Raw genomic sequence first — 22,494 nt, forward strand, 5'->3', positions numbered from 1 at the left:
AGGTAATGGTTATAGAGGACCGAGTCTGAACGGGAGAAATCAGAGCTCCTGCCTGCTCAGCCTCTTAACCTGAAACTGGTCCAGTGGAGCCATGATGCTAAATTATGTTAAACATTTCCAGTCTCATGCGGCTTTGGAAACATGGAAAGTATTAAAAAACAGAACAGGTGCAGATGGGTGAAGATAAGAAATAAGCTCAGGCTGAAAATACAACTCAAAGAACTCGAGTAATTCAAGTAGCAAAAATGTTTGATTGTAATTCTGTCTTGAAACATTTCATCATGGTCCTGGAGACGAGTTCACAGACAGTAATCATTGCAACAGGAGCTGGTTCTGTCATGGATGTATTAAGATAGGTGGATACGCTGCAGTGAGTCAGCCTTCCAGCTAATTTGTCCCTTTGGCGAACCAAAGTACTACAGCAACAGATCCCTCAGAGTTCCCTATAGACCACAATTAACACAGAAGCCTGTAAAACTGTTGACAGGACCTCAGACTGCAAACAAGGCCAGTTATTGTTACTTCATTTTAAAACCACAAAGGTTTCATATAAGTAAAACTTCCAAAAAACCCTAAAAACTCGTCAACGTTCTTAACAGGTTCAGGAGAAGAGACTCATGCCCATCAGTAAGTGGGCCTCACAGTGTGGAAGCAAACCACTGGGTCTGCAGCTTTTATTTGAGTGAATGGGAACCATGTTGGAGTCTGTTATCCATTTCTTACAAAACATCCATGCTCTGTGTGTTGAGGACGAGGAGGGGGGAGAACAAAAAGAAGAGGAAGGTGGTAGAATAAATTAAGAAATGAAAAAAGACAAGGATCTGTGTGTAAGTGGATATTTAAACAACACCTGCTGACAGGAGGTGAAACACGGTGTCAAAGAGAGATACACCAGGTATCTGTACGATTTGCTATTGCTACACAGCTAACATTAGCATTATCATCTGTTAAGTCTAGAAAAAACACTGCAAGTTCAGCATCAAATGTCTTTCCTGAACTCATCCAGAGCCGCCAATGCCGACTCTTGTTTTGCTTCTATTTCTATCACTTCTTTCTCTCTACTGAAGTCAGCATGCTAACCAGCTAGCCACCCACTATTTCAGCCTGTCTCATCACTTTCCGATACCGAGTCACTGTGAAGAAGCAGCGCTGCTCAAAGGGCGTATTATAACCTCTTGAGAGTCAAAGATGCCTGAAGCTCTTAGCAAGACTAGTAAGAAAACAGCTGTTATTGCTAACCTTGGCTATGTAGCAACAGCAAAACTTACAAATAGCAGCTTTAAAGAAAAATTCAAGAATATTTCAACCTGGCTATTTTGCACTAATGTGGTGACTCAGCTGGTCTTGTTCACGTTGTACTCCTCATAAAGTAAACACAGGAAGTTAAAAGTTAAATGACCAGTATGGAAAACTGCATAGAGATCTACTGGACATCAACACTCAAATACAGGATGTAAGAGTCATACTGTTGTAAATATGGAAAAAATTAAAGGAATGCATATCATTGTAATTTTACATTTAGTTTGTTGCACAATGAAACTGGTAATTGTTCATTTTAACAGACCTTATTTGACTTAACATTTTTTCTTACTTTAAAAAAATGGAAAAAGACTAAACACTCAATTATAAAACTAATCAATAGCTGCAGCTCTGCTGTAGTCTGATAACTTACCTTCTGCAAATCATTCAAATGTTTTTCAGATTCAGAGGCTTCTCTTCATTTCTCGTGTCTTCGGGAGCTTTCTACATCAGTCTAAATGACGATGAGTTATTAAGTGAATCAACACATGGTCACTTGGAAATTCTAATAGCATTTTTCAGCATACATATGTCACCATGAGGACCTGTGTGAGGGCTCTGCGTACTGTTTTTAAAAACTCAAACAGGTAGAAGCATTGAAACATCTGTTCACACGAGGACTGGCAGCAGCGGTGGAGACTTCAACTGTCGACACTTCCCTCTCAGGCCCAAAGGAAGTGGATATTTTTCCTGCCTGGGTTTGTTCTGCCACTTGGGTCATTCTTTACACATATTACTTATGATGGAGGACAAGCAAAGCAGAGCAGCAGGTTTCTGAGAGACGCTACCTGAGAAGTTTAGGACTTCAGGAAGTTGTTTCACATGCAAACCACAAGAGTCATTAGTATCACAGATATATACCGTTACATCATTGAATATAATACACTCCCTTGAATCAGAGCAATAATCACACCCTTGGATGGTGATTTTATTTTATTTTTTTCTTCAGAGCAGGGGTGTAAATCTCTCCTGCCATTATTCTAACGTGCACAGGTTTTCCTGTGAAAAGCAGAGCTGGGCTATGAGGCGAGCAGCTGAGTAGCACATGTTAAGAGACCTCCCGCTGGCTTCCAAAGACCCTCTTGATAAATTTCCTACAGGTGGAGCAGTGTACCGTGCACTCACTTGCACAAATGTGCTCTGTATGGTATTTTAGTGAGCGAACATAAACTTGATGTTCACCTTTACCACTTTGCTTGTTCAACCCCAGCGTGTCTGAGGCAAAATAACGTTTGTATGTCGTTTTCTTTCTCCTCGTTAGTTTTTTCTTCTTTCATGTCTGTGCATCTGTTGTTCACTTTCACAGCAGTTTTCACTCTAAAGGGAAAAAGTTCTTGGTCAAAGTTGTCACAAGGCAATGGGTCTTTTTTACTACAGGTGAGAATATTTTAAGCCTCAGTGGTTCTTGATAATGAGTTCTGCAGTATAAATCCTATTGGAGGCCACATCAACACCCCCCGACCCCCCTGCTGAACGCCGTGCTGGACAGGAAACTGAAGATCCTGTTTCAGTGTTAATATTCTGGACTGTGGTGATTATTTAATGCGGAGGTGAGATGGTGTGTCGTGCTTGTCTTCTTCTCTTCTTCTTTATTAGCTGTATTGCTTTAGTCTTTCCCACAGAATGTGAAATTAAATATTTAATGACATTAGCAGTTACACAGCACTTAAACTAAAACATCAGGTTTGGTTTTACACAGATAAAATCCTGATTTAAAAAAAAACTTTTTACTTTGCACGTTACGATGAGATGAGCTTACATAATGCTCCAGAAAATAATATAAATTAGTTGAGACTGCCTCCACTTTGACCAGCTAAGACATTAAAATACTGCACGTGTTAATGCATCAATAATAATAATCCAGTAACATTTGATATTTGAAGTCTGAAGTATCTTTTTCTCATAACATTGTTTTCATAAGTAAGTGTTAATTTTATTTTAGTAAACGACTTGGCAACATCTTCCACCACTTCACAAATACTTGAAGCACAAACGCAGAAAAATTTAACTCATGAAGTGGAGTTTTAGTAAGTCTGGTACAAAACTGGACATGTTTCTGAAGATGTAGATTTTTCCAATAGACAAAGTTTGCACGAAAAAAAGGTTGAAGAGTTATCAAACATATGTTGAGTATGTCTAAGGGTCTAAAAATAAATTTGTGCTTCTTTCACCAATACAATTATTAACTTATCTCGTCATATTTTCTAATATTTGTAATTCTTTAAATCAAACATCCACAAATATAAAAGCAAATATTCCTCTGACCTAAGTTGTATTGTTTTTGTTTTTTAATGTATTTCCCAAGTAAGTTTGTGAAAAGTTTATCCCCAGGTTTAACATTTCCTGTCACATTTTAAACCTTCTAGAGCCCTCATCAACGGGGGTCATCAATAACCTAAAGATTTAGAGGACTTCAAATTTAAAACTATAACGTTTTGCAGAAAGGTTATGACCACCTATTCTGTTTGTGTACAGTGAGGCCACATTGTGGTTAACTTGTGACATGTGTGATTTGTGTTGTACAGTAAGGAATAACCCAGAACCCATCCCCCTGAAACAGAAGGCACTGACAGCTCTGTGATCGCCCTGTTCAAAGGCAGGTTGACCGTCTTTCCCAAAGATAGACTTACAGGTGATGTATTGGATGAGTCGAGTGTCTAAACTCCTTCAGAGGTGGTATCCCCCTGTGTCCCGCAGGTTCCCCATAAAACACTTTCATGTAGCTCAGTAAAAAAAAAAAAAAAAGTCCTGTAAAAATTTAAAGGTGGAGTCAAATGCAGAGGGTTTTATTTTTCATCTCCCGGCTTTGGATTTCATTTTTGACCCAGAGTCCAACTTGCTCGGTTTCTCCTACTGGGACAAACCTGAGGACAGGTATCACTTACAAGGATTCCTAATGTAAGGAATGTAATAATTCATTTCCAAGACCAGTAACACACGGTATCTTCAGCCTGGCTTGACCACGCTTCACTTTCCCTTGTTTTTCATTTTGCAACAACAGTTTGATGTATGTAGAGGAGCAGCTGAAGCAGCCTGTTAAATGACTGTTCTACTGGTTAAAGATTAATCACGCTCCATTTTCTACATTCACAATAAAACAAATGACTACATGTAATCTGAAACTTGTGTGGCATCAAACCAACATAATCACTGTTCTATTTAGCTTTTGGGCCTCTTTCAGCTCACTGTTTTGGTTTTACAGTACATCTACTGAAATATAGAGATTGACTGAATTGAGGCTCAAAAATATATTGTAGTTTCCAATTATCAATCAATCAATCAATCAAACTTTATTTGTATAGCACTATTCATACAGGTTAGTGCAGTTCAAAGGGCTTCACAGATGATTGATAAGCCAAAAAAAAACCCACTGTAGGAAAAGTTACAATAATCTTTAGTGGTAAATCTGCAGAGAGATAGAAAACACAACAGGTGTAGCAACAAAAAGTCTTAAAACCGAAGGCTTTAAGGGCCATCAAACTAAAACACATGTTTCTTCTTCATATGAAAATAATGTTAAGCTTAACTTAATGATTTCCTAAAAACTTGATAAGGTTGGTAGAAAAAAAAGCAAGTGAATCTCTTTTTTTCTGGGCATATGGACCTTTATTAGTAGTCGACAGATGACCTGACCTGACATGACCTGGACTTGAAGCAGGAACACTGAGGTCATGGTTGACTTACACCCTCAAGCCTCAACAAAAGCTTCACAATATGTTTAATTAATCTACAAAATTTGAAAAATTCTAAGAAATGTTCTTTATTTTAAATAATAAGGATTTCTCCTGAATTACTTTACACGTAAAAGGGTCATGTTTATGTGTGAGCTCATAGATCGTGAGAAGAAGCAACATCCTTAGGTCTGTCCTGGTCTTTACACCAAGTTTTGGGGTAAACAGATTCTGTCTCATTCAGGTGTCAGATAAGCAAAAGCAAAATGACAAATAGATTATTCTCATAAGAGCGTCCCAGCATCACCACCACTAAAGTCGGACAGTGAAAGACGCCTGTCTGCATGAGAGACAGCGTAAACAGCCTCTTCAAACACGCGGGCAGATAAGAAATGGAAACCAGTTTCTTCACACTGTATTGTACAGGAAACAAAATGTGTTGACGTGAAAACAGAGAGAATAGCACAGGCTGTGTTGACTAAACAGGGCTAAAGTGTCACAGTGGCAACAGGTTCTGTCAGACCAGCTCCAAGGTTAAAGCCTCGCCCTGCCCCTTCAGAGGTCAGCAGATTTCCACTGACGTAAAATCTTATTTAGGTAACATCCAGCACGAAAAGCTGGAGAACAGTCAGACGCTGCTGAAAATGTGTTAGCTGGGTGAACTTTTTATTAAATATGAGGTTAGAAGCAGTTAAATCACTTTTTAGAAACCTGTGCAGCAAAGAACAAAGCAAAATCCTACATTACATTAAATAATAATAATAATAAACTGTATTTATAAAGCAGTTACAGAAGTGCTTTACAGGTAAAACAAATTGAAATAAAAAATCCAAACAAAACCATTTTAGGGGCAAATCATGGCAAATATGTTCCTAATTTTATATAATGATAATAATAATGTATAATTTCAAATTTCCTCCAAATAGTGACCCTGCAAGATCCACAGTCTTTACAAAATCTTATAGTGTGAGACAAAAAACTGTCTTTAGATGTGAGACGGTCACAGACGTCAGTGTATGTGCAGCTTAATCAGGGCAAACAAGTGAAAACACATTTGTTATATGAAGTTTAGGACAATTACAACTTTTTGGCTAAAGGTTCCCAGTGGATCGCTGTGCAGCAACATAGTGGTGGGTTCCTGTTTGGTTTGTTCTCGTGCAAACACAAGGCTTCACACTGCTCCACGGACGTACAGGGGGTGGTAACACATCAAGATACACAGCGATCCGCCAACAAAGACAGGGAAGAAGAAGAAGACTGCTGTAGCCTCCATGTCGACCACATGGATGTGAACAATGCAGGTTTCAAAATTTAGAAAAATCAGCTTTGTAAATGTTTTTAACGCAGCACTGTTCCATGGAGGAGCACTGAACTTAAACCATATCGCCGCCAACTGCTGAGGGAAATATCTGTTGAATTATCTGTTAGATTTGTCTTGGTTGTGCTAAGACAGACCAAAATTTTTTGTACCAGGCTGTAAACATGTTTATTTCTGCTGTAAAGTTGTGAATTTTAATATGGGAGTTTGTGGGGACTGACTCACTTTTGGAGCCAGACTCTGGTGGTCATTTAAAGAACTGCAGGTTTTGTTACTTCTGTGTTGGCGTCATTTCTCAGGCCCGGAGGTCGCCGCTCGGCCCACCCCAACTTCCTCCCAGTGCGTACTTTCTGTTTATACTCTCTGTTACCTCACTTCCTCCTTTGCTCCCGTCATAATTCCTACAGTAAAATTTAACTATGGTTACTGTACAGACAACCTGTGGCTGTGTTTTTTTTTTATACAAGAACAGTCTCAAACAATGATGATAATTGTCTGTGGGTTTCTGACTTCAGGCGACTCATTATATCCACTTTCAAAAAGCCCACACTGTAAATAGGACGCTTGTGTTTGTGATATTTTTTGTTGATTTTTAACACAATGAAATAGACAAAAGAGAAAAAAAAGGCAGCATAAATTATTGAGACATGAGCATTAGTCTCAGCCAAATGTGTTCCTCAAAACCCTCATTTATTTTCCACACTCGATAAACAGAACATTTAATCCTGGAGGAAAAACCTGCCACTGGTTGTGAATCATGTACTGAAGCAGATACATCTGTGAGGTTTAAAGCTGATCCACTGCTCACTGAAGTAGAAGTAACTATAGTGTTAATAGTAGCATGTACCCTCCATCCACACATGAGCCCCATCAGCTCCTCCAGATGAGCTGACTTTGATGGACCAGTAAAAGTGTCCCGCTCTGTCCATGCAGACACAGGAAGTTCCAGTCTGGGGTTTGACTGCTGGTTTGAGGACAGACTATTAAATCCATCTTTCACAGTGGAAATACGTCCTGCAAACACGACACGATGAGTCGTCTCCGCGCACAGCGTCTGCAGAGCTCAGACCGAGAGGATGCTGGAAATAAACCGAGTGGAATCCTTAAAACAGGAAACAGAGTCACTGTGAAAGCTCGGGGATGATGACGACACCGGTGACTCACACTGAAGCTGCGTCCCAGCTGCACATACAAACCAAAACTATCCACTGAACTTTATTTTACCAGGTTATCAAAGAAAACTCAACTTGCAGAAAACACCTACAATTAAAAATAAAATTAAAAAGCCAATGACTAAGAAAAATCAGGATGTAAATAATAAATTGACGAACTTTGACAAATGCTGAAACAAGGTGTTTTAACATTTGATATACAAGAAATTAATGTATGTGAAGTATTTTTCTTGGTAGTTTTATCTGTAACTGAGGTAACAGGAAATCAGGGAAGGCAGATGAATTACATGAACCAGAGTAACTTAAATTAATGTACTTAAACATTTTCTCCTGATAGGAATTTAAAGCTTGTGACAAATAACTTACTAATATATTAATTTCTAGGATATGTCTGGAAACAATTAGTTAAAATTTATTAAGGTTTTAGAGCTAAAGCAGCTCATCCATTTCTATTACGCATTGCATTGTGGGTAGAGTTGCCCCCCATCCCATATAATACAGGATCGTACCCTATTTGAAAAAATAATGCTGCACAATTTGCCCCATATTCAGACAAAATAAAATATTTGAATATGTTCGCTTAGACTTCAGAGAATAACGATGGGTCTTTCACTGTTTTCTGACATTCTATAGACTGAACAATGGATTCATTATTAAAGGAAATGACTGAGCTATTGATAATGACAGTGACTGCTGGTTGCAGCCTGATCATGTGATGAATTAATGCTACCTCACCTGAGGTTTTCTCTGTGTCAGGTACTTGAGACACAGAAAAATTTAAATAATTTGATAAAACACAACTTAAGAAGAATTTTAAAAATAAAGTAAGTAAAAAAATAAATAAACAAATTCTGGTTTTAAAATTTTCATTTCTCTCTACATGTCTCTCTCTCTCTCTCTCTCTCTCTGTTGAATAAACCTGGGCCTATTGAGGCCTGGCTGCTCAATTTTTAGCAGAGAGATGGAGAGACAGAAGAGCCATCTCTGTCTGGTCACTGGCCACATTCACACTACTACATATTAGTTTTAAAACACATCTCTTTTGCTACGTTTACGTCTGTGTCTACACTGCTCTGGAGTTTTAAAGCAACTGAAATGGAGATTTTTGGAAAGGCTTCTGGACCTGTTTTAGTTTGAAAACTCCTGGTTGTGCCGTAGTCTGGACGGACTTTTGGAAACGATGAGTAGATCCTGATCAGGTCTCATCAGCCTCGACTGCCGGTGGTGAAAGCAACACTGATAACAAGTTACAAGCCTCACTGACCTGGTTGTCTCTGCTGGCAGCTGTTGTGTGGTTCAATTCTGCATTATGAAGCTACAACTGTCTTTGTTGTTTCTGGTTCCTGCAGCTAATCAATCAGAGACAATCTGCTTCCTGTTTGCACCGGCTCAAAAAATACCCATTAAACGGTCACATGATATGCGTTTTCAGGTGTGTCAGTATGAACAGGGATTATATCTGATACGGAGCTGAAAAGGTTGTCCGGATGGAGTCGTTTAGTTTAGTGTTCACACATGAACAGAGGAGGGACAGAGGATATATACATCTATAAATAATCAGAATACATAAACGTGTCCTGGGGGGAAGTTTTCTGTAGTTATTGCATCTTTTCATCCCATAAATGCAGTTTTTAAAAAAAAGCATATTGTATAAAATTCTAAAAAAAATTGTGTTGAATGTGCGTTTCTGGTTTTCACTGTATTTTTTATTTTTTATTTTTTTGACTCAGCAGTGAAAAAAAACAACTGCATGTCCCAATCTAAACATAGACAACGCTGCTTGCCCGGGGGAGGCCGCATAGGGAGTGTACATTTGAATAAACTCGTATAGGCTCATGCAAATCAGAGCTTTTAAGTGTTAACCTTGGCAATCATGCTGTTTACTCTAGTTAGCTTAAGCCAGGTGCGGTGCCCATTTATCACTGTGTTAGTAGAATCACATCTGCACCATCTGCACCGACCTCTACCTGCAGTGGCGTCACCGCGGCAACGGTCGCACCTGATACTAAAGTGCTGTGAGTGAACCAGAGGGGGCTGCAGAAGGCGGCAAAGACAACAACCCTGACAGAAATAACATTTGTAATCAGCGTGCACGGCCCAGTGTGACAGTACATCGTAAAGGATTGTGATATTTTCTTTGGGTGACAATGCAACACAAAGCGTTTTTCCATAGCATTTACATGAATGTTTAGACTGGCAAATTCCCTGCAAAAGCTGAGCAGGTGGAGAGGATGGTGATGTTGGCGCAAGTCACAATATAAAGACGACTTTCTTTATTTAAAAACTGGGAAAATCAAGGTTTTCAAAAGAAACAGCAATGAGAGAAATGGGTGATCAAATTAAAAAAATAAAAATAAAAATAATAAAAAAATGCCAGTGCAAACAGACGCCAAATGAAGTGAGCGATGATGAGGTTTGTCTTCTTGGTCTCTCAAGGTTCGCCTTCCCGAAACACCGGCTGCTCAAAGATTTACAATTATTTGCATCAACTTGCAAATGTGGCTATCATCCTGACTTCAAGTGGCTCGATTTGCCTTTCTCCTTGATCCTTGCATGAATGTTTCAAAATTATTCCAGGGAACATGAGACCAAACCTTCAAGTGGCTTCAACTTGCAACTTTACTTCTACTCCCGGGGAACAATTCATCTTCACAAAGGACGAGTGAAACAAAGGAAAACAAAAATCTCTCTTGTTGCTCCTTGTCCCTCGGGGCAGGCTGGAGAGGCTGGTTTGTTTTATGGACCTGAGGAGAAGGCTCACTGTTTACTTTGAGACACTGACTGACTGTTCAGTCGTCTTGTTTTTAGTGCTCAAAGTGTCACTTTGTCTCTGTTTCCCCACTCTCAGCAGGAGTTACGCTGAAGGCTCATGAAACAACACAAACAGGAGCACAGGTGTCAGCGGTAGAAATATTTGTTCTCGACCCTCAGGAGGCAACAGGGCTCAGTACAATGAACAGGCTGTGTCCATGTTGGCCTGTAGGGAGTTTATGTGTAAACATGGCTGATTGGAGGTGTAGATATAAAGACTTTTGATGGTACAGTGAACAAAAGATGCAATTGATGCTCCTTTATACAGCTAATTAGCATTAACTGGTTCATTTTGGAGGAAACACAATTTCATCCACATCTTCTTTTCTGATCAATATAAAAAATGAACATGTTGATAGTGAATATTTTGTTATTTATTGCTCCACATACAGCGAAAAAGACCATTTCCACCTGTTGCTCCTGGGTGGAGGTCGCCACTGATGCACAGGTTGATTAAATAAAAGAACTTTTATATTCAGTTCTATCAATGAGGAGTGTTGCAATAAGATAACCGCCCAGTTTAAAAGATGAAATACTGATGTTATGTTAATAAACATATGATCATATGGTGATGGTAGATGTTAGGTCTTGTGGATCTTTTGCTTTTCACTGTGCTTTAAGTATAATTATGCTTTTTGTTTGTTTTTCTACAGTTATGGTGACAGACTCTCTCTGGCAAAACGGAGATAAAACACATAATAAAGATGAATTTGATTGACAGCATTATTATTATTATTACCACTATTTTCACATTTTTTCTATAGATACTATTATAATATTGTTAACATAACATAACGTGACAGCCCTACTATCAATTCTGGTTTCTCTTATCTTCTCTTTCTCTAATGTTTCGGGAACTTAAAGCATTTGGTTAAAGTTTTGGAAATGTTTGTCATTCATTAGCCCAAAATTTCCAAATGCTTTTTGTCCATTAACAGTCGGGGCCTTGTTCTCCTTAATACATCAAATGTGTAAATTTGCATTACACAGCCCTTTTTGTGTTAGCGTAAGTTTCCACCTTACCCCGTTTTTGTGATAAATAGTCTGTCCAGGTACGAAGGAACAAACTTAGATCCGCCTTGCTGTTATCTCCCTATTGTACGTTCATATTTACATAAGTTAGCGAACTTACTACACTGGTCATCGAGGTTAAACTCAACCAATGGGATCATTTTCTGCCTCAGTAGCATAACCAAAAAATGCTTGATCAACTAATGCTCCAGTGTTTGTGGAAATGTATCGTGTGTGTCTTTGTTTTCGGGATATTCCCAGCCCTCGTCAGCCATGAACCACCAGCCTTTTTGCCCCCATCGGCCCCCAGGCCTGTCAGCCCAGACAACATGGTAATTAAGTGGGAGCTACTTGTCAAAAAGCTGCAGTGCTACACATTTCTTATTGGATTACAAGGTGCTGGGAAGGAATGCAGGAACCGGCCGGTGTTCCTTCCCCCTGCTTGCTGCTGGTAGAGACCGGGGTGAAAATGAATAGGGATCCTACCCCTTCCTTCACGCCCGCTGATCGGCAATGCAAAATACAGCATGTGCCATTTATTTCTAGAGTCAAAATAAAACCAACCGTGTGACTGTGTTCTGTCTGTGTTTGAGTTTGAGGTGCTTAATAGATTCTTAATGTGCAAAGGATTGTAGCGTGTCAGGTGGGCTGGGAGCTACTGGCGTGACAATAGCAACAGTGGGACGGATGGCTTGGCTCAACACCTGGAGAAGGGTTCATAGGTGTGTGTGTGTGTGTGTGTGTGTTAGGCGCTGAGATGACTCAGGCAGTGATAAAGCAATAAACCAACCACAGTCACTGGCAGGGCAGCCAAATGCTATATGGGCAGGAGAAGAATGGAGCTGTTGTATCAGTGCAGGGGAAGTCCGCGCTACGCATTTCATCTGCTCGCTGATCACCATTTTATTTTCATGTCTGTCAGACTTTTACTTCAACAAACGAATACATTTCACGGACTATTCTGCATACGTTTATAAAACAACACTAACAGTGCGTTAGCTGTATGTTGCCGCTCATGAATCTGCAGCTCTGGGGGCGTGTGGCGTTGAGAACATACTTCACATGCTCTGCTCCGACGGGACAGTTGTTGTCCAACAATCTTGCCGATTCGTTTCCACTGGTCGTTTTTCTTTTTTACGTCCCCTCGTAGAGAGTGGCACAACGATCAGCTGCCATTGTTTAAAGTTCACATTGTTGGCTACAGACTGCTGGCTGCTGGTCTCTGCCATGCTTTATACACCTGGGTGCAAATAGTCGCATTGCCTGCCCACCCCGGGTGCAAATAGCATCTGCAAAAACATACTTGTGGTAATAACTGCACACTCGCACCCATAAATACATATGCTTAAGGAAGGATCATAAATGCTGATTTTTTTGTTCTTTTGATGGATCACTGTCTGAGAGGTCAGCAAACTGGTTCTCTGTCCATATGACATTAAAGCAATGAATCTTAAATGAGACAAAACATGGTAAAGAAAATTACTGGCGTGGTCCTTTAAGTGTTGAATAAGTGCAGCTTCGTGACCTTTAACACGACCACATTAGTCTGTATAAGCAAAAAACACACTGTGACCCCTGCACCGATGTTTTTCTGAGCCTGAAACTAGAGCCCTGAAAGAGTAAATTCCCAGACTGTGTGTGTGTGTGTGTGTGTGTGTGTGTGTGTGTGTGTGTGTGTGTGTGTGTGTTTTTTTTCCTTTTCCCAACATCACAGCATGAAGGAAAGTCATTGAAGTTCCTAAATAGCAAATGACACCTGTGTACCCCAAACAAAATGCTACTGTGTGAAATACAACTGCTGATAAGAGGAGGGAGGGGTGGGAGTAGGGAGGGGGGGGTGGGGGGATCAACAATGCTGACATGTTAAATCTCACACTTTGGGAATGAGGCTGTGAGGACTTCAGCAGATACTTATCAGTGGCGGTTAGTGCAGACAAACACTGTCACCTTCTGCTCAGCAGCCAACTGCTGTTAGGGCATGAACACACACACACACACACACACACACACACAGTTAAGTCATAGACAAAACAGTGTCTTCATTGTGCTCTCATTATATCTCAAGACTTGATACTTTGGAGCTATAATGTTTGATTTCCATCCTGCCAATAATAACGTGTGTGCATTATATTCAATTTTTTTTTTTTTATAATTTAATTTAATTATTTAAACAACATGTGAAAATTGAAGAAAAAAATTAAAAACAAATGATTAACTTTCCCCCTGAACTTTCAGCGTCAGATTGTTTTTGTTTGTTCGTTTGTTTCTTCAGGTCAGTTTGTCACCATCACACGCAACATAAACCAGCCTCATGTAGAAGAAAGTGCATCACAGATTTTTATTTTAAAGGAACAGTTTGAGTAAATACACTTAGTCTGTTCAGTAAACATGAAGGTACAGCCTGTTAGCGTAGCTTAGCATAAAGGCAGGACACAGTTAGCCCGGCTGTGTCCAAAGGTAATAAAATCCCTTTATCAGCACCTCTGAAGCTCAGTGAAAAAAGATTAATTTTGGTTTTACAGGATGTTATTGTGCAAAATGTATGACGCTGAATAAAACTGTCATGGTTAGTTTCTAGTCCGAGTGCTTTGACTTTCAAGGCTGTTTATTCTGGCAACTTTACAATGATAAAATCCACAACTCCTCATTTTTACATTTTACACTTTTGTATGGAATAAACAAATGAGACAAACAGTACTGGCAGATTGTGTAACCTTCCCTGGTTCTAGTCTTTATGCTAAGCTAAGCTAAATTGTTTTCTTATTCTTTGTGTGGTAGATTCTCTGCATGACTGTAAATTAACATATTTCCCATATTTCTACATTAAAACCAGATCCAGAATTGTACAAACACACAGATCTCAAAACCTTAAATATGTTTCTACCATGTATGGTGATGTCAGTTCAGTACTTTTTGCATCATCCTGCTGACAAACAAACAAACAAGACACAGGTGAAAACACAATCTCACTGCTGGAAGTAAAAAGGAAAAAAAAGTCCTTGGAATGATTTAACACACTGATTTCACATTTTTATTTCCTCTTCTGTATTTTTCAGAATAAATAAAAAAAGTGTGAAAAATATAAATTGAGCCAGTAGAAATATGAATTAAGCTCCAGTGCGAAACACAATAAATCAAATGGTGAAATTTAGATGAAAAGTTATTTTTCTGTAAATGAATTTGGTGTTTTCTGAGTGCACCCTCTCTTCATCTCACACACACTTGTCTTTCTATACATGTGAGGACCCTCACTTGCATCATGCATTATAGCCCCAAACCTGAACAATCACAGCCCAAACGGTTTTGACCTTCAAACAGCCTCTGAAGTAGAGAGGAGACAATGTCTCCACTACGATGGTGAGGATTAAAACTGTGATTGGTCCTCACAAAGATAGCAACATACTCCCACACACATAAAAAAAAAGTGGAGTCAGCCTTCTCTGATGACACGAACCGTCATCATCAGCCCAAATCAACAAGAAGACAGTCACACGTCCACAGTCTCCTCCTGACGAGAGGTTTCTCTGCACGCTCCAGAGTGAAGGAGGAGACGTGAAGTGACAGGACAATAGAGCTGTGGTCAAACTGTGAAGTGGTTTGGCTGCAGACTCACGCTGATCAAACACAAACGTTGCAGGAAGAAGAGATTACCGACTCTTCCCTTTTTTCTTTTTCTAACCTCTCATCTTGTTCATTACTGCACGGATCAGTGTTCTGCAGCTCATGTGAAACCCATGTTTGGAGCCGTCTTTCAGCATGAACACACACACACACACACACACACACACACACACACACACACACACACACACACACACTGTAGTGAGAGGCTGTAACTGGAAAGGAATGAGTGGAGAAATGCATCTTGAACGGATGAGACGATGCTGCTCACAGATTAATGGGACGATCATGTTTCGACCCAGGAAACACAGTTAGTCCACATCCGCTCTGTTCCACACTCAGCTTGTCTTTTGTATTTGTTCTGAAGTTTATAATTAAAATATGTCAGGTTAATATTTAAATAATTAACATTAACTTTGAGCTGTTCTCTGTAATTTCACTTTACATTTGTCATTAAACACATCATGATAAACAGTATGATTGTTATATTATCAGTGTTGGTTGGTGCCAGTTTTCCAAGAATACACTGCATTTATTTTTTTAAATTGGACCAAGCACTAAATGTGGCGAACTTCAAATTCAAAATAAATAAGTTTTTGTTATATTACAAAGTCTCGAATCCTAACTTCAGCTCTAAATGTACATTTGGGAATAAGAGGCTCAAAACGTTAAAATTAAAAAGCCAAAATTTGCTTCTATTTTTTTTAAATGATGAATAATCTTAAAATGTAAAAGAGAAAAACTCTCCAAACACTTGTGGCAGAGTATTTTTTACAAAACCCATCAAGATATTAACAGGCCTATATAACAGTGATATTTTGTTTTCTATACATCTTAACTGTTTTTGATAACTGTGGACCGACACCCTCAGTGTTTTATTACTGGGTGCAGACTAACTCCTGACCCAAACAAAAACCTGCTCACAGTTAAACGTGTCATAAGTTGAGTATAAAATGAAATACAAGACTTTTTATGGAAAGAGTTCAGTCTTATAAAGTTTATTGACATGAGGAAAACATTGGGATAATGTTTAAATACTCTACACAATAAAGTTATTAAACATGCACATGTAAAATATAATATACTGTACATAAATATTAAATTGGGATAAAATAATAATTTCCAGCCGGTCTGTTTTCTGATGCAGTGCCTGTGTTGAAGTTTTTGTTTGACCCCAAAACCACAACTTGAGATGCCCCCTGTGTCCTCTGAGACAAAACTGCTATTTATAGTGCAAGAATAGACACTTAATGGAAATTAATGGAATGCTCGACTCATGGCAGGTGTGGGTCTTTTCAGTATGGCTTCCACTGAGAAGGACAAAGACTCACTGGGGGCCATCTTGGTCCCCACAGGCTTGGACAGAAAGTCTTTGGCGTACCTGTCGGCGATTTTCACAGCCTGAACGTCCTTGGTGGAGCCCTCCCTGAACTTGCGGGCGGCCTCCTCTAAGAGCTCTTTGCAGTAAGGAGCCCTGAGCTCCGGCCCAGCCCCGCCGCTGGTTTTTTCATTCAGCGAGTGCTGGATGAGGGAGTGAAAGGAGTTGAGTTTCATAGAAAGCTTAGCACTGTCCTTGCTCAGCTTGTTCAAGACTTGGCTGGAGTTTTGGGAATGAGAGTTGTTGTTGTTGGGGTAGGATTGTCCGAAGCTCCTCTTCGGAGGGGAGAAGGCTGAGCACTCCCTCTGCCCTCCGTGGCCGACACCCGGAGGTTTGGGATCGGCCCGTTGAGGGTTTGTCAAGTCCTGCAGCGCTGCGGCTCGGGATCCCTCCAGTTTAGCAGCAAGAGCGTCCGCGGCCTCCTGCTCTGGCAGTTGGCTCTCGGCAGGCATCGCCTTGGGCTCCCACACGGCGCCCGGCTTCATGTTCTGCACCGCCGTGGCATTGAACAGGCACTGCTGATAGAGCAGGGCGTCGCCCAGGTTGGCTGCACCGCGGGGCCACATCATGAAGCTACCTCGCGATGGCTGCAGCGGGTAGTGGCGGTAGGTGGTGGCCACGCTGACGTTAGAGGAGATGAGCTCGACGTTGGCGGAGCCGGAGGGGTACTGCATGGACAGATCCAGGCAGTTGGGCCCGATGAAGTTGCACATATCTTTGGGCTGCGGCTCGACCGGAGCTGCCGGCGAGTAGGCCGTCTTGTAGGAGCTGTATTCGGCGGCGTGGTGGACCATGCTGTTGGGGAAGATGAGCGAGGCCGAGGCCGCCTGGCTGTTCTCCATCAGCTCTCGCTCTTTGTACTCCCGCTCCAGCATGATGGTTTCCAGCTCCTTGTCGGCGAAGGCCCTTCTCTTTCTCATGCGATCACTCAGCGGCGGGGGGAGAGACGGGTTGGCCGCCAGGAATGGATCAGACTGCACCGGGCGATATCCTGTCATCAAAAGAACCCTCATTCAATGCGAGGTTTATGACACTCAATGTGTTTTGGATTATGGATGATGTCAAGCATGCGCGCAGAAATGTTCACAACACTGACAAACATGCAACACTGCAACAATTCTCACTCTTGTTTGAGCAGTTTAGACTAGATATTAATCATACTCAATGATAAACCCATCTTTGTGTGTCGACACAGTGATGGAGATTCATTTGTAAACTTATCACATGCCAAAAAGTTCAACAAGACACTGCTTACAGATGTTAGCAAGTCCTGATCACTGTTAAAGGAAAACAGAAATCCGAGAGAAGCTATGGGAGAAAAGTTAAAGCGAGACAGAGGGAGAGCAAAGAGGAAAAAGATCAGAAACTTAAAGCAGAAAGAAATAAGACATGTCTCTCGTTGTCAGATTTGTTACCTTCGAGGATGCTTTTGGCGAGCATGGTGGACGGACGAATGTGTCGCTGATATATCGTCCTCCTCTCTGCTGGGATTTGTTTCCCAGATATGCCTTTCTTATCCTGAGAAATTGGAAAAACAAAGAGACTGAAGACGTGCTTTCAGAATGTTTTCCCTGAGCCTTAAATAATAAAAATAAAATCTGATTTGTCACAGCTGAGATCCAGGTTATATCTGTGTTTGGATAATCTATGCTGGCATTTCCATTTAAACGCATGGCTCATACTATGGTTTTCTGATTTTATTACAGTTCCAAAAACTATCCTTAAATTACTTAAAGCTGCACCACTATGTTTATGAGATATAGGCCTAATATTTACCTTCAAATTAAATATGGCAAACAGATGTTAAATATATTGACGTTTAGCAATTTAAGATGTAAAAAAAAAAAAAAGACAGAAATTACTTTTTTTAAAAATAATAATAATAATAATAATAAAATCGATTGTATTACTTCAAACCATTATTTTTGACAAGACTGTGTAGTAAAAGTTAAACAAGCCAAGAAACAACGAATGCCAGCAGACAGAAAAACCTCCATCTGGTGTCATCTTTAAACAGCTGCTGCAGATGTGCTACGTTATTTTGCAGCAGCAAACTCTCAAACATTTGTTTGTCACAGGCCTCGAAACACAAACACACAGACCCTGAACACATCCCATACAGTATATTTAGTTGTTTAAGATTAAAGATGGTGCTCACTGTCTATGATCAGAACCTCTCCTTTTTAATATTATGACTTTAATAAACACGGTGATTATTCCTTATTGGTGAGGAAAGCATCAATAATCCCTCCCTGAATCCAACTGAACACACTGAACATTTACTGCCGATCCCTGAACCTTAAACTCCATCTGAGCGACTACGCTCCCAAACCTAAAACTCAACCTAACCCGAAAAAATGGAGGCTGAAGCTCCGCTGTAAAAACAAAACGGCATTTTCTGATGGTTATTGCGTAACTTTGGAAAATCTGCAAAGTCGCTTTGTGCCGTGGTAGCAGAATGAAGAATACCAATGTCAGCCCTGTAATTATGTCACATTCATCAAATCATAATGGATGTCATCTTGCAGTTACACACTCGTGCAGCCTGTCTCACACAGAACTCATGCTCATATAACAAAAAAAACAGATTTTAGCCTTTTGGGCCTATTATTGTCCTCAATCTTGCACGTAATGTTGTAGTGCAGTTCAAATAAATGCAAAACGAAATATTAAAGCCAAGTATGCATGGATGGAATATGAAGATGGTCACACATCAACAAAATATGAAACTGAGCTGACGATGTAATTCAATGTCATGCTATGTGAAAAGATGAGTGTGCTTAACTAATGAATTTACTGTATGGTTTAAAGACATTGGTATGTGTTTGACTTGGGTTTTCTCCTCAGTGGGGTCAGCGCAGTGTGTGCAGAGAGCGGAGAGTGAGCCACTGGATCCACAAAGTAAATAAAGCAGTGGAAAAGAAAATGTGAAGTATGAGCATCTAAATCAACATCTGTAAATCCATAGAGCAGAAAACGCTGCTTTCAGGGGCAGCAGGAGCAATGTGAGGGACACATGCCTGGGTTGAATGTTTTGTTGTATTGTTGATATGCTGTTGTAATTACTGAGCAAACAGAACTGTAAGTGAAGAAACTTTTAAAATAGGCTTCAATTTACTAATTACCTCTTGCACTTGAATGCACCACAACTTTCTCTGCACACTTTCAGTCCCCACAGAGGATTTGAGGGCCATGCATGCATCCACCTGCACACACACCCACACCCACTCACTCACGGCCTACCTCCGTGGCTTGCTGCCTCCTCAGCGCCACCTGCGCCGCCATCACCCGCTGTCTCTCCACCACCAGCAGGCAGTTGGCGCACTGGCAGTCCCTCCAGCGGCAGAAGCGCTTGTGTCCCTTCAGGCAGGACACCACGCCGTGGTTGCGGCAGCGGGCGCACTTCGGCGTCCGGCTGAGCTTCCTCTGGTCGCCCGGGCCCAGGCCGCTGGGACCCGGCTTGTCGCCGCCCTTGCTGTCCTCGCAGTCGTCCTCCGAGGCGGCGGGGCCGAGCGGCGCCGAGCCGGGGCGGCTGGAGGAGTCCGCCGGCTCGTCGCTCTCCGTCTCCAGGCTCTCCACGTCGATCTCAAACTCGCAGCCGGTGATGTCGGACATGTCTGCCCGCGTCCTCCGCCCAGTTCACGTCTGGAGACAAGCATGAATTATTTAGACCTGTGAACAATATGAGTCAACTCAGTATCACATTATGTTGACTCTGCTTTACTCAGTGAATGTCCCAGACTGAATAACCCTCAGCCCTTAAATACAGAAACTGTTGTCATCTTTTAATTCACTAAAATAAGTTGATCCTGGTTAAAAGGCTGATTTCACCCAGAGGCAATAAACGTATATTTCCATTAATTCACAGGAACCAAACTAAAAATAGATATAAGCGTTTAGGGCCTGTTTTTGCCCTTTTTGCCCCTGAGGTAATAACCACTGCATTTTCTTACACAAAAAGGCCAAATGCACCAACAGGCCGAGAGATGCAGGAAGACTGAAGCCTGTGTACATTTTCATTCATGTCAACACAAATATAAGAACGGTTAAAAAAAAAAAAACTAAAAAGTTTTCTCCCACTCGGATGTCATTTATCTGATTCAAATTATAAAATTAGGAATAATTTTTTTATGTCTTGTAATTCACTAGTTCACTAATTTTGCCTCTAAAGGCCTAAATAAGAAAGCAGAGCAAGCTAATATGAAGAGGCCTTTTCTAAAATAGAGAAAAGCGCCATGGTTGCTCTGACAGCCCAGTCATTTATTATTATGGGCTGTGAATCCAGGGACAGATAATCGCTCCGCTTCCCTGCATGCAGCGCTGCACTCAGTGGGTTCTTTCACGCAGGTATTTCCCAGGTGCGTAAACAAGCAGTTTACCTCCACCAGCGGATCCAGCCGTCTCGTCCACAGCTTGCGTGGGGGAGCGGGGTGAGCTCTTCGCGGTCAGACCCACAGTCCGGACTCCGGAGGAAACGCGTGGTTGGTGTAATGAGCAGGTAAGTGCGCGGTGGATCCGCGCGTCGCTCTCCCACAGACCGACTCTCCTCTGAGGCGCGCAGCCGCCGCGCCGCTCCTATGAGCCGCTGCGGGCTGCGCTCTCTGCCCTCTGATTGGCTGCTCCGCAACACGCACCGACCAATGGGATTGCGAGCGGTTAATCGTGCGGCGGGGGGGGGGGGGGGGGCTGTAGTTCTCCTAGTCACGGTTTGTAGTTTTGTATTTATGTCTACATATAATCAGAAATGGTTTGGATTCTGCGCCAGGTCCTGCATCTTTGAAGGTGTGTGCGCAGGACCTGTGTCAAGAATTAAACACAGAGAAGCGCGTTATTGTGAGCACTGTGAGGCTGTTACTGTCATCATCATCATCATCATCATCATCATCATCATCATCATCAGCCTACACCTGAAGATAATTTTCTTCCATAATGTATTTATTGTTCAGGCTGTAAAAAGTGGGAGAGGGAGCTTCAGTATTCCCTGAAGCCCAGGTTAAAAGACAGGCCTAAAGATGCCTTGTTGTTCACCGTCATAGAAAACTAGAAAATATTCACATTTGAGAACCTGGAACCAGAAACTTTTTTGAATGAAAAATTTATTAAATTATTGATACATTTTCTATTGACTGATCTATTAATCAGCTCATTATTTCAGCCCTACAGAGGCTGGTTTTTGGATGCCTTGGTGAATATTAACACTAGGGCACAAAAACAAAATTATGCTCTGCCCCCCCCCCAAGGAGGTTTATCTAATAATCATTTAGAAAACTTATTCCTACATGACCATTTTTCTGATTATGTAGGCTACTGTTAGCTTGATTATGCTATAGCTACAGCCTGTAAACAATGACAGCCTATGGCCTCAAGACATTTTACCTGATGTAAAATTTATCTAAGTTAAAACAAGGCATTCATCCTTCATGTATATGTGTGTATATATATGCATTTTACAGGCATTTAAACTTGAATTAGCAAGTTCGGAGCCTTTTTCATAGCAGTTTCTGATGTTTTGGGTTTTTTTTTTTTTTTTTTAAATAAGATTTTTAATTCACCATATAATTTATTTAAAAATGAATCAAAAAGACACAGATGGCAGATTATAAACTGACAGGTCGCTGTTGAGAACATGTGGTGTTAAAGCCTTAAAAACGGTCTGTTATTGTGGATATTGGGCACATTGTAAGTCCCTTTAATATGACAGTGATTATGCAGGTTATGATCCGCCTACGGTTTTATTTCTGTCAGGTGTGTTTACACAGATGACAGATTAAACTGCCCCGCGACAGAGCAGGTCGACAGGTGATAAATGTGTGATGCAGGTTGTTACAGTCTGTCCTCCTGGCAAAAGTAACTGAGGATGATTACAGTGTTTTCACAACAATCACACCTTTAAAAAAATCCACAATGTCAGCATGCAGGAGAGTCCTACACTAAACAAAAAGCCAAGCAAAGCCCAACCTAAAATATACCTGCGGCCTTAACCTTTAACTGATCCTGATACACAATAAACCCAAACCCATACCACTAAAATCAAAAATAAAAACAACACTTAAAAATCCAGAATCCTAAAAAACACCTCAGTTTTAGGTAATTCCCAACCATTAACCTAAATTTAATCTTAAAAAATAATCCTAAATCCCAAATTTTAATTATCCTTTCTCTTAATTGTTAATACATTAGATCCTATTTTTAACCCTAATATTTCATTATAAA

General features: G+C 40.8%; 1 protein-coding gene across 2 annotated transcripts; it reads right to left on the minus strand.

The window, feature by feature from the left end:
• Positions 1-15,885: 15,885 nt before the first annotated feature.
• On the minus strand, positions 15,886-20,846 carry dmrt2a (doublesex and mab-3 related transcription factor 2a). 2 transcript variants are annotated; one of them, XM_071483906.1, is made up of 4 exons: positions 20,661-20,846; positions 19,525-19,926; positions 17,697-17,799; positions 15,886-17,272 (listed from the first exon to the last, which is right to left on the minus strand). In XM_071483906.1, exons 2-4 carry the CDS (start codon positions 19,894-19,896, stop codon positions 16,161-16,163), a joined length of 1,587 nt encoding a protein of 528 aa, XP_071340007.1. In that variant the 5' UTR covers positions 19,897-19,926; positions 20,661-20,846; the 3' UTR covers positions 15,886-16,160. The 2 variants fall into 2 exon arrangements, with proteins under 2 accessions (XP_071340007.1, XP_071340008.1); XM_071483907.1 differs by having other exon boundaries at positions 19,525-19,953.
• Between the last annotated feature and the right edge of the window lie 1,648 nt (positions 20,847-22,494).

Source organism: Trachinotus anak, unplaced genomic scaffold, assembly GCF_046630095.1.
Source record: "Trachinotus anak isolate AG129_WGS33_773 ecotype Australia unplaced genomic scaffold, CSIRO_AGI_Tana_v1 ptg000008l, whole genome shotgun sequence".
Classification (NCBI taxonomy): Eukaryota; Metazoa; Chordata; class Actinopteri; order Carangiformes; family Carangidae; genus Trachinotus; species Trachinotus anak.

Excerpts from the sequence above, each read along its gene's own strand:
- dmrt2a (XM_071483906.1), bottom strand. The coding sequence starts at position 19,896 with ATGTCCGACATCACCGGCTGCGAGTTTGAGATCGACGTGGAGAGCCTG. Across the intron at positions 17,800-19,524 it reads GGAGGCAGCAAGCCACGGAG|GATAAGAAAGGCATATCTGG; the intron begins GTAGGCCGTGAG and ends CCAATTTCTCAG. Across the intron at positions 17,273-17,696 it reads CGCCAAAAGCATCCTCGAAG|GATATCGCCCGGTGCAGTCT; the intron begins GTAACAAATCTG and ends TTTTGATGACAG.